This window comes from Lepisma saccharinum, chromosome 11 (genome assembly GCF_977018435.1).
Source record: "Lepisma saccharinum chromosome 11, izLepSacc3.1, whole genome shotgun sequence".
NCBI lineage: Eukaryota > Metazoa > Arthropoda > Insecta > Zygentoma > Lepismatidae > Lepisma > Lepisma saccharinum.
The window spans coordinates 67,389,888-67,402,132 of record NC_139239.1 but is presented as its reverse complement, the minus strand read 5'-3'; the positions used below and the strand labels follow the sequence as shown (position 1 = coordinate 67,402,132).

The 12,245-nt window shown below is 37.1% G+C and overlaps 1 protein-coding gene across 1 annotated transcript in view; it reads left to right on the top strand.

The window, feature by feature from the left end:
* Nucleotides 1-12,245, top strand: part of LOC145994883 (exportin-4-like) — a 95,215-nt gene that overhangs the window by 4,994 nt on the left and 77,976 nt on the right. Inside the window, exons 2-6 of the mRNA XM_083131332.1 lie at nucleotides 638-743; nucleotides 2,978-3,156; nucleotides 4,552-4,659; nucleotides 7,131-7,247; nucleotides 9,498-9,654. Of these exons, the coding sequence (XP_082987458.1) occupies nucleotides 638-743; nucleotides 2,978-3,156; nucleotides 4,552-4,659; nucleotides 7,131-7,247; nucleotides 9,498-9,654 (667 nt within the window). The remainder of the gene's footprint in view (nucleotides 1-637; nucleotides 744-2,977; nucleotides 3,157-4,551; nucleotides 4,660-7,130; nucleotides 7,248-9,497; nucleotides 9,655-12,245) is intronic.

The following is a 12,245-nucleotide window of genomic DNA, read 5'->3' as shown; positions in this document are numbered from 1 at the left end:
TAACCCTTTCATGAATTTCATCGCATCATAATAGTTAGGCTAAAGTGGCCCGAAAAACAACCTTGAGAATACTAATATTTCCACACTTCCTTTTTTTCTTTTCTTCTTTACATATTTTGGCTATGACGCTTCTTTAATAAGTTGGGAACATACCTCCAGCAGCTGAGCCTTATGAAATCTTACAATTACAGAGGAAGAGCTCCAGCGGAGTGCTCTCACCTTCTGTGCTAGTGGCCAGGTTCGATTCCAGTGGGAGCACAAGAATTTTCAGTGATGACCCAGCATCGTGAGGATAACTTGGCAGCTATTTGAAGATAATAGTTTGCTCATACTCAACAACAGAAGCAAGGCAAAGGCACTTAATACACTGATCATGTGTCACACAATGAAAGCATTTGAGAGGCCTCTGCTCCGAAAGGGCTGTTGCACCACTGAATTACAATTACGGCCTTCCTCGAGAAATTAAAGCTAACTTGATTCAAGTTCTACAAACTTCAAGCATTAAGTCTCTTTCTTTTTCAAAGTCATAAAGTTTACAAAAATTATTTAACTTAGAGAAGTCATACTGTGAAAAGTTTGCACTACGTAAATTTTAAAATTTGCAAATAAATACTCTAAATAATATTATTTTTTCCAGGCACCACCATCAGTTGTGACTTCAGATCAGCGTCATGCAGCAGAAACTGTGTTCTTGAATTTCCGGAAAACAAAAAACCCATACATTTTGTGTAAACACATACTAGGTAAAGTAATGCCAATTATAGTAATGTGCATATTTTCAAACAGTTGGTACTTTTCTTTGATTTAATAATTTTGTGTAAGAGGATAACTACACTTAAGATTACAATTGAATCTGAACTTATTGTGTAATTCGAAAAAAAAAAATATTCTGTTAGAATGTCCATCTTGTGTTTTGTGCTGGATCTGGTGTAGTGTAGTGTAACATACAAGTTGTCCAAGGACAAATCACAGTATTTATTCAATATGTCCTCTGTTGAAGGTGGAATGTTTGTATACCATACTGTTGTGAGAACAGTTACTTGCACTGAGACATTGCCAACGAGTTCAATTGACAGCATCCACAACAAAAACTGTTATTATTCCTAGGGATGGACAATATCGGAAATTTGATATCGCAATATATCGTCACAGGCGATACGATACAATATTTTTTCCATATCATGATATCTGCGATATATCGTCTCCATGATATATATTGCCAAATATCATGATAATATGTTGCTGACACGATATATAGATCACTAAAGTATCGAGACAAAATATTGTGACAATATATCATCTAGTTGATATCGCGCGGACGATATTTTTTCAGTGACACGATGTATCACCCAACACTAATTATTCCACACCTTGATGGTAAACTTGCTGCAGAAATTCAAAATACAAAGAATTCGCTGTGTCCAATATTCAACTATTTTTTTTATATATAATGTATGCACAGGATATATGTACAGTGAAATAATGCAGTGAATATTTCTACACAGGATTATAATACCATACAACTGCAGCATATAAGAACTCAAACTGACTCAGACTCACAATGTTGGAGAACACCCACAATGAAGGGTCATTGTGTATATTGAAATAAATTTAACACCCATTGTTTTCCCAAGGCACAACACATCAACATGGTGGCAACGAAAAAACATAGGGAAGGAAAATTAAGGGGTCATTGTGTGTGTGTTGTTTCTCAGTGTTTCTTCAAGAAAGGATAACTCCTGCTGTAGGCGACAGAAATTTATGGGACTTGGACAGTCAGTTTCAAATTGTCTTGCCTCATCATATGGTGAATTTTAAAGTGGCGAGTTTTATGAAAGCTTCTTGTGCGCAAGAAAAATACAGGACACGGCATTTAACTTGCATGCCACATTTTCCTAACTGTACAACGTTGCACTCCTGCCATTGGCTGGTTGCCAAAGGGACACACTGCGTGGCACCACCCGATATCACTCCTAAAACCATACGCTATATAATCTAATATGAATGCCATCCCATAGCCCTAAATTATATTCCCCGTGTGTTCAAAGACCTGCTGTTCACCTACAGACCTGTGTGGAACTTTACGAAGGATACATTGAACAAATTTAATACTATTATTTGGCCTATCGCACAGGATTTTTCATACAAACAGCTGTATAAAATATTTCTACCCTGCTATTAGAAAACCAAAGATTCTACAGGTCAGAAAGTTCCTGTCACTGAATGGTGTGTCATCTGCTGGTCAGTTATCACTATTGTGTGGTTGGATAGGCACTAAATTAAAAACAAAGTACCAAGATAGGCAGCAGGCATAACTTTTTATTAATTTTCTTAGTTGCACACTTATTGACTTGATTTTTTTATATTCTTATTTTTGCATTGTTGTTGTACCTCTGGCTAATCATGATCATGATGAGTGTGCTTAGATGAAGTTGAGAAAGACACTATAAAAAACATATTCAGGCTTTAAACAACATGAAACAAATATAATACATTAGAAACCTCTGTTTTAATAACAATGAATAAAAGAGTGCCTCCTAAATGGTGTAGTGGTAACATTGCTGCCTTGTAATCAAAGTGTCCTGGGTTCGATACCTAGTGGAGGCACAATTAGTTTGGATTCTACTTTAAACTGTAGGTCCAGTCCCGATTAGTCTTCCTGCACATAAAGTGGGCTTAAAACCAAAGCTACAGCATGACAATACTTCCAAGAGCTTTCAGCAAAGCATTACACAACTATTGTACCCTAACCCCTTTGTTCTCCAGACTTGCCATTTAAATACTTATTTCTGTTTCCAAAACAGAATGCATTCCAACAATGGAAGAAATGCTGGTAGCAGCGTTTCACCAGTTGAGGGAACTACTTGAATACTTGAAAGGGGATAAATCTGATTGAGCTGTATAACAAGTTTATTTTTGGACGGACCTCGTATGTAGCTAATATTTGAACTATCTGTTTTACCATTTGTGATTACAGAGACAAGCACATCGGATTATGTGCTGTTTGAAGCAGCAGGCTTATTGAAGGATGCCTTAGTTAGAGAATGGCCTTTCTTACCAGACCAAGATGTAATCGCCCTTCGTCAGTACCTGCTGCAGTATGTCATAAACAGAACATCTCATTTGCCACCTTTTGTAAGGGAGCGACTGTTGCAGGTATGTAACTTGTTGTTTGGGAAGAACAGCTTTCCTGATATCATTTCATTTTCTTGTATTATTATTTATTCAAATACAAGGTATGTATTGAAAGTAATGAGTCCAGTGATATTAAATTCAGACAGCTATTTTTATTCTACTTATGGTAATACATAATTTGGACCATGTTGTTACTTTTCCACATAACATCCAGATAGGTCAACACATTTGCGCCACCGTAATGACACTGCAGATGGAAAATGCTACTCTTGTATAAGTTCGTTTCGGCACGACATAACCACCGGCGAACCTCATCCTTTACCCTTCATCCTGCACCCATCTTGAACAAATCTTGTGATAACCAAGAGTCTTTATGATGTCCTGTGTAGCACTGTGTCCATTGTGCAATTTTACTGTCAGTTTGGATAAGCTTGTCAATCCGGTTGTGTTGTTGCGTGTGGAAGCTGTTTTCGGTCTGCCACTACCAGGCTTATCAACAATATCTGTGTTACCATCTCGAAAATGTTTCACCCATCTTTTCATTGTACTGTAACACATGCAGACATCTGCGTAGGAGTTCTGTAAACATTGATGAATTTCTACAGCTGCAACGTTTTCACTATCAAGAAGTTCCACGACAGCACATTGTCTGTGGATGCCATTTTTCTTCTGCCGACAGCATTGACAGCGAAAGTGCGCATCCGCCAGCATGTGGTTCATGCAGTGTAACTGCCATACGTGTGGTTTTAACCAAGATGGTCAAGGCCTGAGAGTAATCGAACAAGGCTCATGACTTTCAGTATGTGCCTTGTTTCTTGTTTTTGTTAGTATTGTATTTATTTTTATTTTTCTCTTTCTTTTATGTATATATGTGTAATAATTATAAACAAAAAGGGGCAAAAAGCAAAGGGGGGAACCATATAGCCTTTCGCGGAACTGACATCCTGGATTTAAATATTCAGGCACCAGGACAATAGTGCATGTATACCCCTGAATGTATGCGGGTGGAGGCTGGACATATTCAGGGTTTCCCCTTTTTTTGTATTTGTTAGTTTTCTCTCACTTCTAGTTAATCAGGGCAATGAGGATAATGAAGTGGTTAATATTACACAGTAACATCCATGTCTAGGCCAAGACTCAAACCTGAAACCTTCAATGTGCTGAGCCACCCGATAGTGTATTTGTTAATGCAGTTGCCTTGTAATCATAGAGTCCTGGATTCAATTCCCAGCAAGGACACTTAGTGGTTTGAATCCCACTTAAGCCTTTAGCAGACAGAGCCTCCCCATCTGTAAACTCTAAATAATGACAGTTTTGGGAAGAAAAGGAAGAAGAAAATCAAAATTTTACATAGAAATTTGTATTTGGCAAGACAATTTCAAATTTAAAAATATTTGTTATTGCTGTATGTTCTAGGTGATAGCTATAATGGTAAAACGAGGCAGCGTTGAAGATTTTGGGACAGAGAGAGGACAGATACTGACGGAAATAGAGCAGCTAATTCTTAGTGGAGATGCTGTCAGGGTAAGTACCTTCTTTGACACAAAAGAAAGTAATTTCACCTTTTAGAGCATGAACAATATGTAACTTCTTCGACAGCTTCATCAAATGGTGGGGGCACATAGTGGTTCGGATCCCACTTTAAACTGTAGGTCCAGTCCCGATTAGCCTTACCGTGTAAAAAGTCAATTAAAACAAGCTTGATCAAACGTACTGGCCAGAAATTCCATGAGATACAAAAACAAATTAAAATCACTTGGGGCAAGATCTGTACTATAATTAGGATGACCTTAACATGCTTTCAAGTTCAATTTTGAAATAATTCATTCGCTAATGTCTTGTTAGATCTTATGCTGTCCTGTAATAAGCAGAAAGTGAGTACCCACTTCCATAGTCTTGATTCTTATTTCTTCAACTAAGCTTCTTAACACATTCACGGCCAGTTCTGGGAGGGGCATTAAGACAACCTGCCCAGACATTTTCTGAATCCAAACTTACCTAAAACAAAATGTGACTGCTATCTTGAATTTTCGAGTTTTTCAAAATTGCGCCCTTGAGGCTGCAAATGGCACTTTTTTGTCAACATTTTCAGCCCGGCGGATATGAACTTGAACTCTTTGAGGGTTCCTACCGATGACCCCCCTACCCTTCCATTGGTCCTCCAAGGATCCAAAAGTGTTGGGCCCCTGGAGCCCTCGGTAACTTAGTGCCCCGGACATGCTCTCGGGTACTACATCGGGCCTCCTCCCAAAGTTGCATTGAGCAACTGTTTTCGTTCGCCAAACAACACAAAGGGAGAAAATGCTTGAAAAGAAAATGGACACCACAGCTAAATGACCCTAGTCATTTACAGGCAAATACAAACACATACTTTAAAACGTCCACGGTTGTTTACGGGCAGAAATGTGTTAAATGTCTCACAATATGCAGTGACATGTATGGTGAACCATTTAATTGAATGTGACCCAGAGAAGGGTGACAGGGCAAGCTGCCCTCATGAAGCCCTGTAATGTGCTATAAAAGCAGAGAACTTAAATATGTTCATAGATTCATCCTTAAAATACATGTAATTTTTTGCAATATATATTGTTCATAATGTTCTGTGTGAAGTAAATATGAATCAAGGTTGTCGTTTTATTTTGTGCCACTTTGTGTGAGACTTTCAAAAAGAGTATATTGGTAATAAGAGAACTGAGTCAATGCAGTTGCTGATGTATCAACTGATAGCAGTTGTATCGCTATTGGAATACATTGGTTGAAATTTATAAAAACTGGCTGGAGTTTGGGTATTTCACAGAGTCTGCATGATACTTTTGCAGTCTGAATTATCCTGGAAATGATGCACAATTCTTAGCCTTTATTTATTTCCTTTTTTTTTTTGCCCCGTATTCCATTTATGAATGTTTTTTGTGACTAAATGACAGCTGTTTCGATATTCTGAGGTTATTCTTAAATATTACAAGGGGAAGTCGGCAGTAAATATGTCTCAAACTGATGTGGGATAGCTGAAAATATTAGTGAGTAGTTTATAAAGGTGTCATTAGGTGGCAGCACAATCCAGCTTGATGATATTCAGTTAGCAGTTGCTAGATAGCAGACACATGCATGAGTAGCTCAGTACTCGAGGACTGTACATGGAGATCGTACGGGTGGACGAGATGATTTGAGCTGACAGGTGAGTGATGATAGACATCATCTGCAATAGGGTGTGTTCATGGTTTATCCTACGGCATAATGCATGGTCATTTGAATTTCCGAAAAGTGTGCACACAGTGGCGGCAAATGTTTTGCGGATGATGATGATGTTGACAGCTAAAGTGATGGGATAAGCGTAGTATGTTGAAAAATAAAAACGGTTTTCAAGTCAGTATCTCTGTTAGTAGTTTTTTAATAGACATTTGTGATCTATTTACTGACTTACCTATGCATATAGCAAAACTCTACTAAATTGATACATATTGATATTAATCAATATTTTGAACAACCATTTTAATTGTTACAATTGTCAAGTATTGGTATTGAGAGTCTGGAAGGTGATCAGCATCGATTCAATGTGGGTCCTGATCAAAGTATTCCAGGTTCAATTACTATACATTGGAGACACATTACAGTTGGTTAAGATTCAACTTGAAGCTGTAGGTCCAGTAGACTTCAAATAAACTTATTTGTTAACATTTTTGTTTGGTATTGTTAGACAAAAAGGACAAAATGAAGATTAACTGAATTACCTTGTTTTGATGTAATTGATTTTTCTTTGAAAATGTTTGCATGTGTGTATAATTTCTCAATGTTAACAAAAGATTAAAATGTTTCATTCAGAGTTTGCATTTTCTATAAATAACAAAACAAAATGTGGTAATCAGTCTGTTTTTATTGAAATATTTTCAGCCCTTCTTTATCTTGGGGAAGGTTCATGTAACTAACCAAGTAATTCAAGTAGATGTTCATAAGAAATTCACTTAAACTGCTAATCATATTTTGCCTTTTTCTTACAGCAAATTGTTGGGTGCAATATTATATCAGTATTAATGCAGGAGTATGCAACAACACTGAAGTCATCTGATGTTGGCCTCACATGGGAGACACACTTCAAGGCTAAAAAACAGTTTGAGGTAACTATATTAATTGATTTTCCTATGACAGAAAATTTTTCGTCATTGATCAAGTTGAAAAGACTTATCTATATGTAACAGTTTAAACTGATGGCTGTGTTCTTCAGGACTGATTTTGGTCATTTATGAAAAAGTAGGGATGGACTGATATACATGTTTTGCTGATACAGATAAACTATCAGTGTAAAATTTATTTATGGATACCAATATCCAATATTTTGCAGATTCAGTGCAAAATTACAAATGATTGTTGAAAAACTGAATGAACTCATATTTTTGGAAATCAAAAACGTGGTAGTAAATAAATAGAGAAAGTTAAGTACTCACTTAAGTTTCTCTGTATTTCAAAACTGAATAGTTTATTAACCTCCTTAATTAGTGTATGTAACCAGGGGACTTCAATATATTTTGCATTAGAAAAAAGAAATAGCATATTTAGATATTTAATTTGCAAGACATAATGTGAATTGCACCTTAATATTCACAAAAATAATAACAAAACATCAGAATTTTGCACTAAATTTATAGTGGAACCTCAATTTTGTGTTTTTCACAGGATCAAGATAAGAAAACTTGGAAAACATTTTATAACATTTTTCCTCATTGGGAAACCATTTTGATTAAATGGATAAATGTAAAATCCAGGAGAACAAGATCAGGTTTCCACTGCATATATCACATCTTTTCCATTCCTATTTACATGAAACAATTGTAAAATTTGCTTAAATAAATAGAAATTCTGCTGCAGATAGTAGGCCACGATCACTTTCATCAATCAAAAAAATAACATTTTGAATATGAAAGTAGTATTCACCTTGTCATGGAATGTCTGTGCTGTAGGTATGCCACTATATTTTAGTTTTGTGTTTAATATCAATTCGAACATGAGAGAGGAATAGTATGGATTTAGAAGAGGCAGATCAACAGTAGATCTGATATTTACCATAAGGCAAATGCAGGAAAGGCACTACGAGTATGGAAATGATTTGATTATGGCATTCCTAGATATAGAAAAGACAATACGATATGATACGATAGCATGGACAGAACAAAGATTTGGAAGGCTCTAAGAGAAAAAGGAGTCGAGGAAGAGGTAGTTTGTAGAGTGCAGAGCAGAGCACATACAAGGCCAACCAGATCTGTGTGAAGACACCAGTGGGAAGAACGGAGTGGTTCATTATAAGTAATGGACTAAAACAGAGAAGTGCTCTTTCCCTCACTGTTCTTCATAATTACAATGGATGCAATTAACGAAGAGGTAGGGAAGAAGATAGGAGAGGAAGAGATAAAAGCCCTGTTGTTTGCTGATGATGTAGTAATATGGGGGAACAGGGAAGAAATATTACAGAGAGAGCTTGATAGTTGGAATGAGGAAATCAGAAGAACAGGAATGAAATTCAGTGCAGAAAAGAGTGAGGTGCTAATAACAACAAAAAACAGAGCCAGAAATGAAGCAAGAATATAGATGGACGTGGAAGAGTTGAGGGTAGTGGAGAGCTTCAAATATCTAGGAAGCATAATTGAGAGAAGTGGAAGAATAGATGAGGAGGTAAACAGAAGAGGACAAATGGGTGGTGGACTATCTCAAAGTGTTCAGAGATTAATATGGAACAAGGATGTACCTATGAAATGCAAGAAGGTAATATACAACACATACTATGTGCCAATCATGTATGGAGCAGAAAGATGCAGGCAGTGGAGATGAAATTTTTAAGGAGTATATTGGGGAAGACTAGAAGGGATAAAATAATGAATGAGGAGATCTGACAGACAGTGGGTGTGGTGAAGCTTCAGGACAGGATAGATCAGGCACAGGTTAGGTGGTTTGGACACATGAAGAGGATGGATGCAGAAAGACTACCAGTAAGAGCCTCCATGCACAAGGCCAAGGGGAAGACCAAGATGTCGGTGTAAAGAGCAGATAATGGAGAGTGTTAGGAGAAGAGGACAAGATTGAAACACCGTGGAGAGAGAGGAGTGGTGGAGGACCAGGAAAAAATAGACACACTTGACTTCTATGCCGACCCAGCCAGAGGCAGGAAACGGCGAAGGATGATGATGATTAATACATTCTTCCTAGTTATGTTTCATACGCTTTTTCTTTGTAAAGTAGAGCAGATCATTAATAAAATGAAATAATGAGCTTGTAGTACCATGATGGGTTTATACGAGTAATACTCTACAAATCTGCTGTTATAGATAATCACTTCATTCAGCTTGTTTTGTATAATTTTTTCTTGTATCTTGCAGGCCACAGATTTGAAGAGGATATTCCAGTTTGTTACCCAGGTGCTGGAGGAGCTAGTGAAAACAGACCCACCATACTCCAGAGAAATACTCACCCTACTCAGATACCTTCTAACTATTTGTGAGGGAATTTTATGTTGGGGATTTGTGTCACTTAATTATATCCTTTTTTAAAAACATAGTTATGTATTTTTTACTATGATTTATTTGATAAAAAATCATTCCATGTTAATTGTGGTTCGTATCGGGACCAATTTCATATTTTTTTTTTTTTGTCTCGGGCATACTTATCATGGGCTAGGATGCTAATGAAGCGTCTGTGCTGTAACATTCCACCTATTCACTGGATTTGGCCCCCTACGACTTCTACCTTACCCTCCCATATGAAAATCCTTCTAAAGGTGCATTGTTTCACATGAAAAAATGAGGTGAAAGCAGCATGTGAGGAGACATTACACAAGGTCGCAAAACACAGCTTCCAGCGGCTTTACCAGCACTGGCAAAAGTGTATCATTGCCAAGGAAATTACTTTCAAGATGGTTGTGCATCGATGTTTTGAAGTCATTATGGTAAGGAACTATGAGCAGAGTCCCTGAACTTCTGGATTGTATCACATAATTTTTTCTTCATATTCAGAAACATAATGCTTTAGTTTTTGCATTGGACTTGCTTTGCTTCTGGCATGACTTCACTCTAGAAATTCACAACCACAATGAGCAGTTAACAGCTGACCATGCACCTGCACATAACTTAGGTTGGTACTGGTTTGGGCAGGTTCATTGTCATTCCATACTGGTCTTAGAAGTGAAAGGAGGAAGGTTTTACAAGATTTCCTGGAACCAAAGTTCTTGTTTGAAAACTTTTGTACTGTCAAGAAGCAAGTAAATTTGCTTTAAAGAAAGGAGTACAGTTGAACCCCAATTTTACAATTTTCAGGGGCCCATAAATAGAAAATGTAAATTGTGGGGAAAACTGGAAAGCATAAGGTTGTATTGAAACTCACAGAAACGACTACACAGTAAACTTTTTTTTTCAGGTGTTTAATGTATTTAAATGGATTTCACAACAGGAAAGAAGTAATATTATGAATTCGTAAGAAAGAAGCAAGACTTGCAGTAAAAATCATTGGGGATTTAATAATCTCTCTCGTGGCTATGGACATCAGATCACTGCCTTTAGCTGCTGTCTATTACTTTCAATTTAGATGTCTTGATCTATTTGCTCTGTTAATTCACAATTAGTTGCTAGTTTTAGATTTGGGAACATAAACTTAACTCTTTCGCTGCGGAATTCTCTGGCACACAATATCCCTTGGCTGCGTAATTAAATTTGAAAAAATATTTTTTTATCAACTAATAGTTTTCACAATTACATTGCATTATATATGAGAGAGAACTTAAGAAATTCATTGTTGCACTGGAATACCATTCTGTAGTCCCTGGTGGTATGATATTTTTAAAAATTTTGAAATATTTTGAAATTTTGAAAAAAAAAATTTAGAAAGAATAATTTTAAAAAATTACATTGCAAAATATGTTATAGAGAAATTACAAAAGTCAATCCTTGCACTGGCAAACCATTCTGTAGTCCCTGATGGTATGGTATTTCTCAAAACACGGGATGACACAGAGTGGTGGAGCGGCGTGGAAATTCGTAAGTAGTATCAAGATACTGGGTGGTGAAAACTTCAGTTTGTTCTACTGTGTGTTCAAATACTGAGCGGGGGAAATATTTGATAAAACAAGAAAATGGTGTGCTAAATACTGTACTGTCACCAAGTAACTTAGCACTTGCCTGTGTCGAACTTCCCGCACCTAGATCAATGCTGGTTTGCACTCTGCTCCATGATGTTACGGACGGCGGTGCAAATTCTTCATCAGACACTACACAATCACTGTCACCAATTGCAGTCTCATAAAAACTGTCGCTATTATCGTCACAATTTAATTCACCTTCTGATTCAACAGTTGAGTAACATCATTATCAGACAAGTGTTGACGACTTGACGAAGCCATGTTGTTTACATTCGAACATGCATTTGAAACTGACATGTCAGAGCACTCAACGCTCATATTCTAAACGGAGCCGTAATTAGCGACATCATATGGATATAAACAAAACTACAAGTTCAAATAGTTCCAAATAGTATCTACAGATGTCTGATGGCTACTAAAAGCGACGTACTGCGGAAATGCGACACCCGCAGCGAGTGGAAGTATGAACTCTCAATAATGGGACTTCCGCAGAGCAAGGCACCTGGCGTGCTGTGCATAAATGCGACGACCGCAGCGAAAGAGTTAAGGTTTCACTGTGCATAAAAGTTAAAACCATTTGATGGCTGTTTTATAGGTATAAAAATTTAATTTATACACTCTGGTATTGTAAAATAAGTTTGTAACATGCAACTCAATTTTCTGCTGCCCTTCAGAATTGTTCATTAGTTAACAAAGGTGAATGAATTACATGTTCCTCTTGATATGATAATCCATTTATTTTGGTCCACCCTTAATACGAGGGTAATTCACAAAGTAACTGCCATTGTGGAGTGGCGCTAGTAGTGGGCAGAGCGCAACCGTTGTTACATCATGCAATCTGTGATTCAGTAAGCTTCCAGCTGTGCTAGTGAGAGCATCGTAGTGTCGTGCTTGTGCTGGTCATAACGCCACAAAATGTTCGCTGCCATCGAAAATCAAACATACATTGTGAATTGTGTGCTGTATACGACCCAAACATTATGGGTGAAGATGTTGT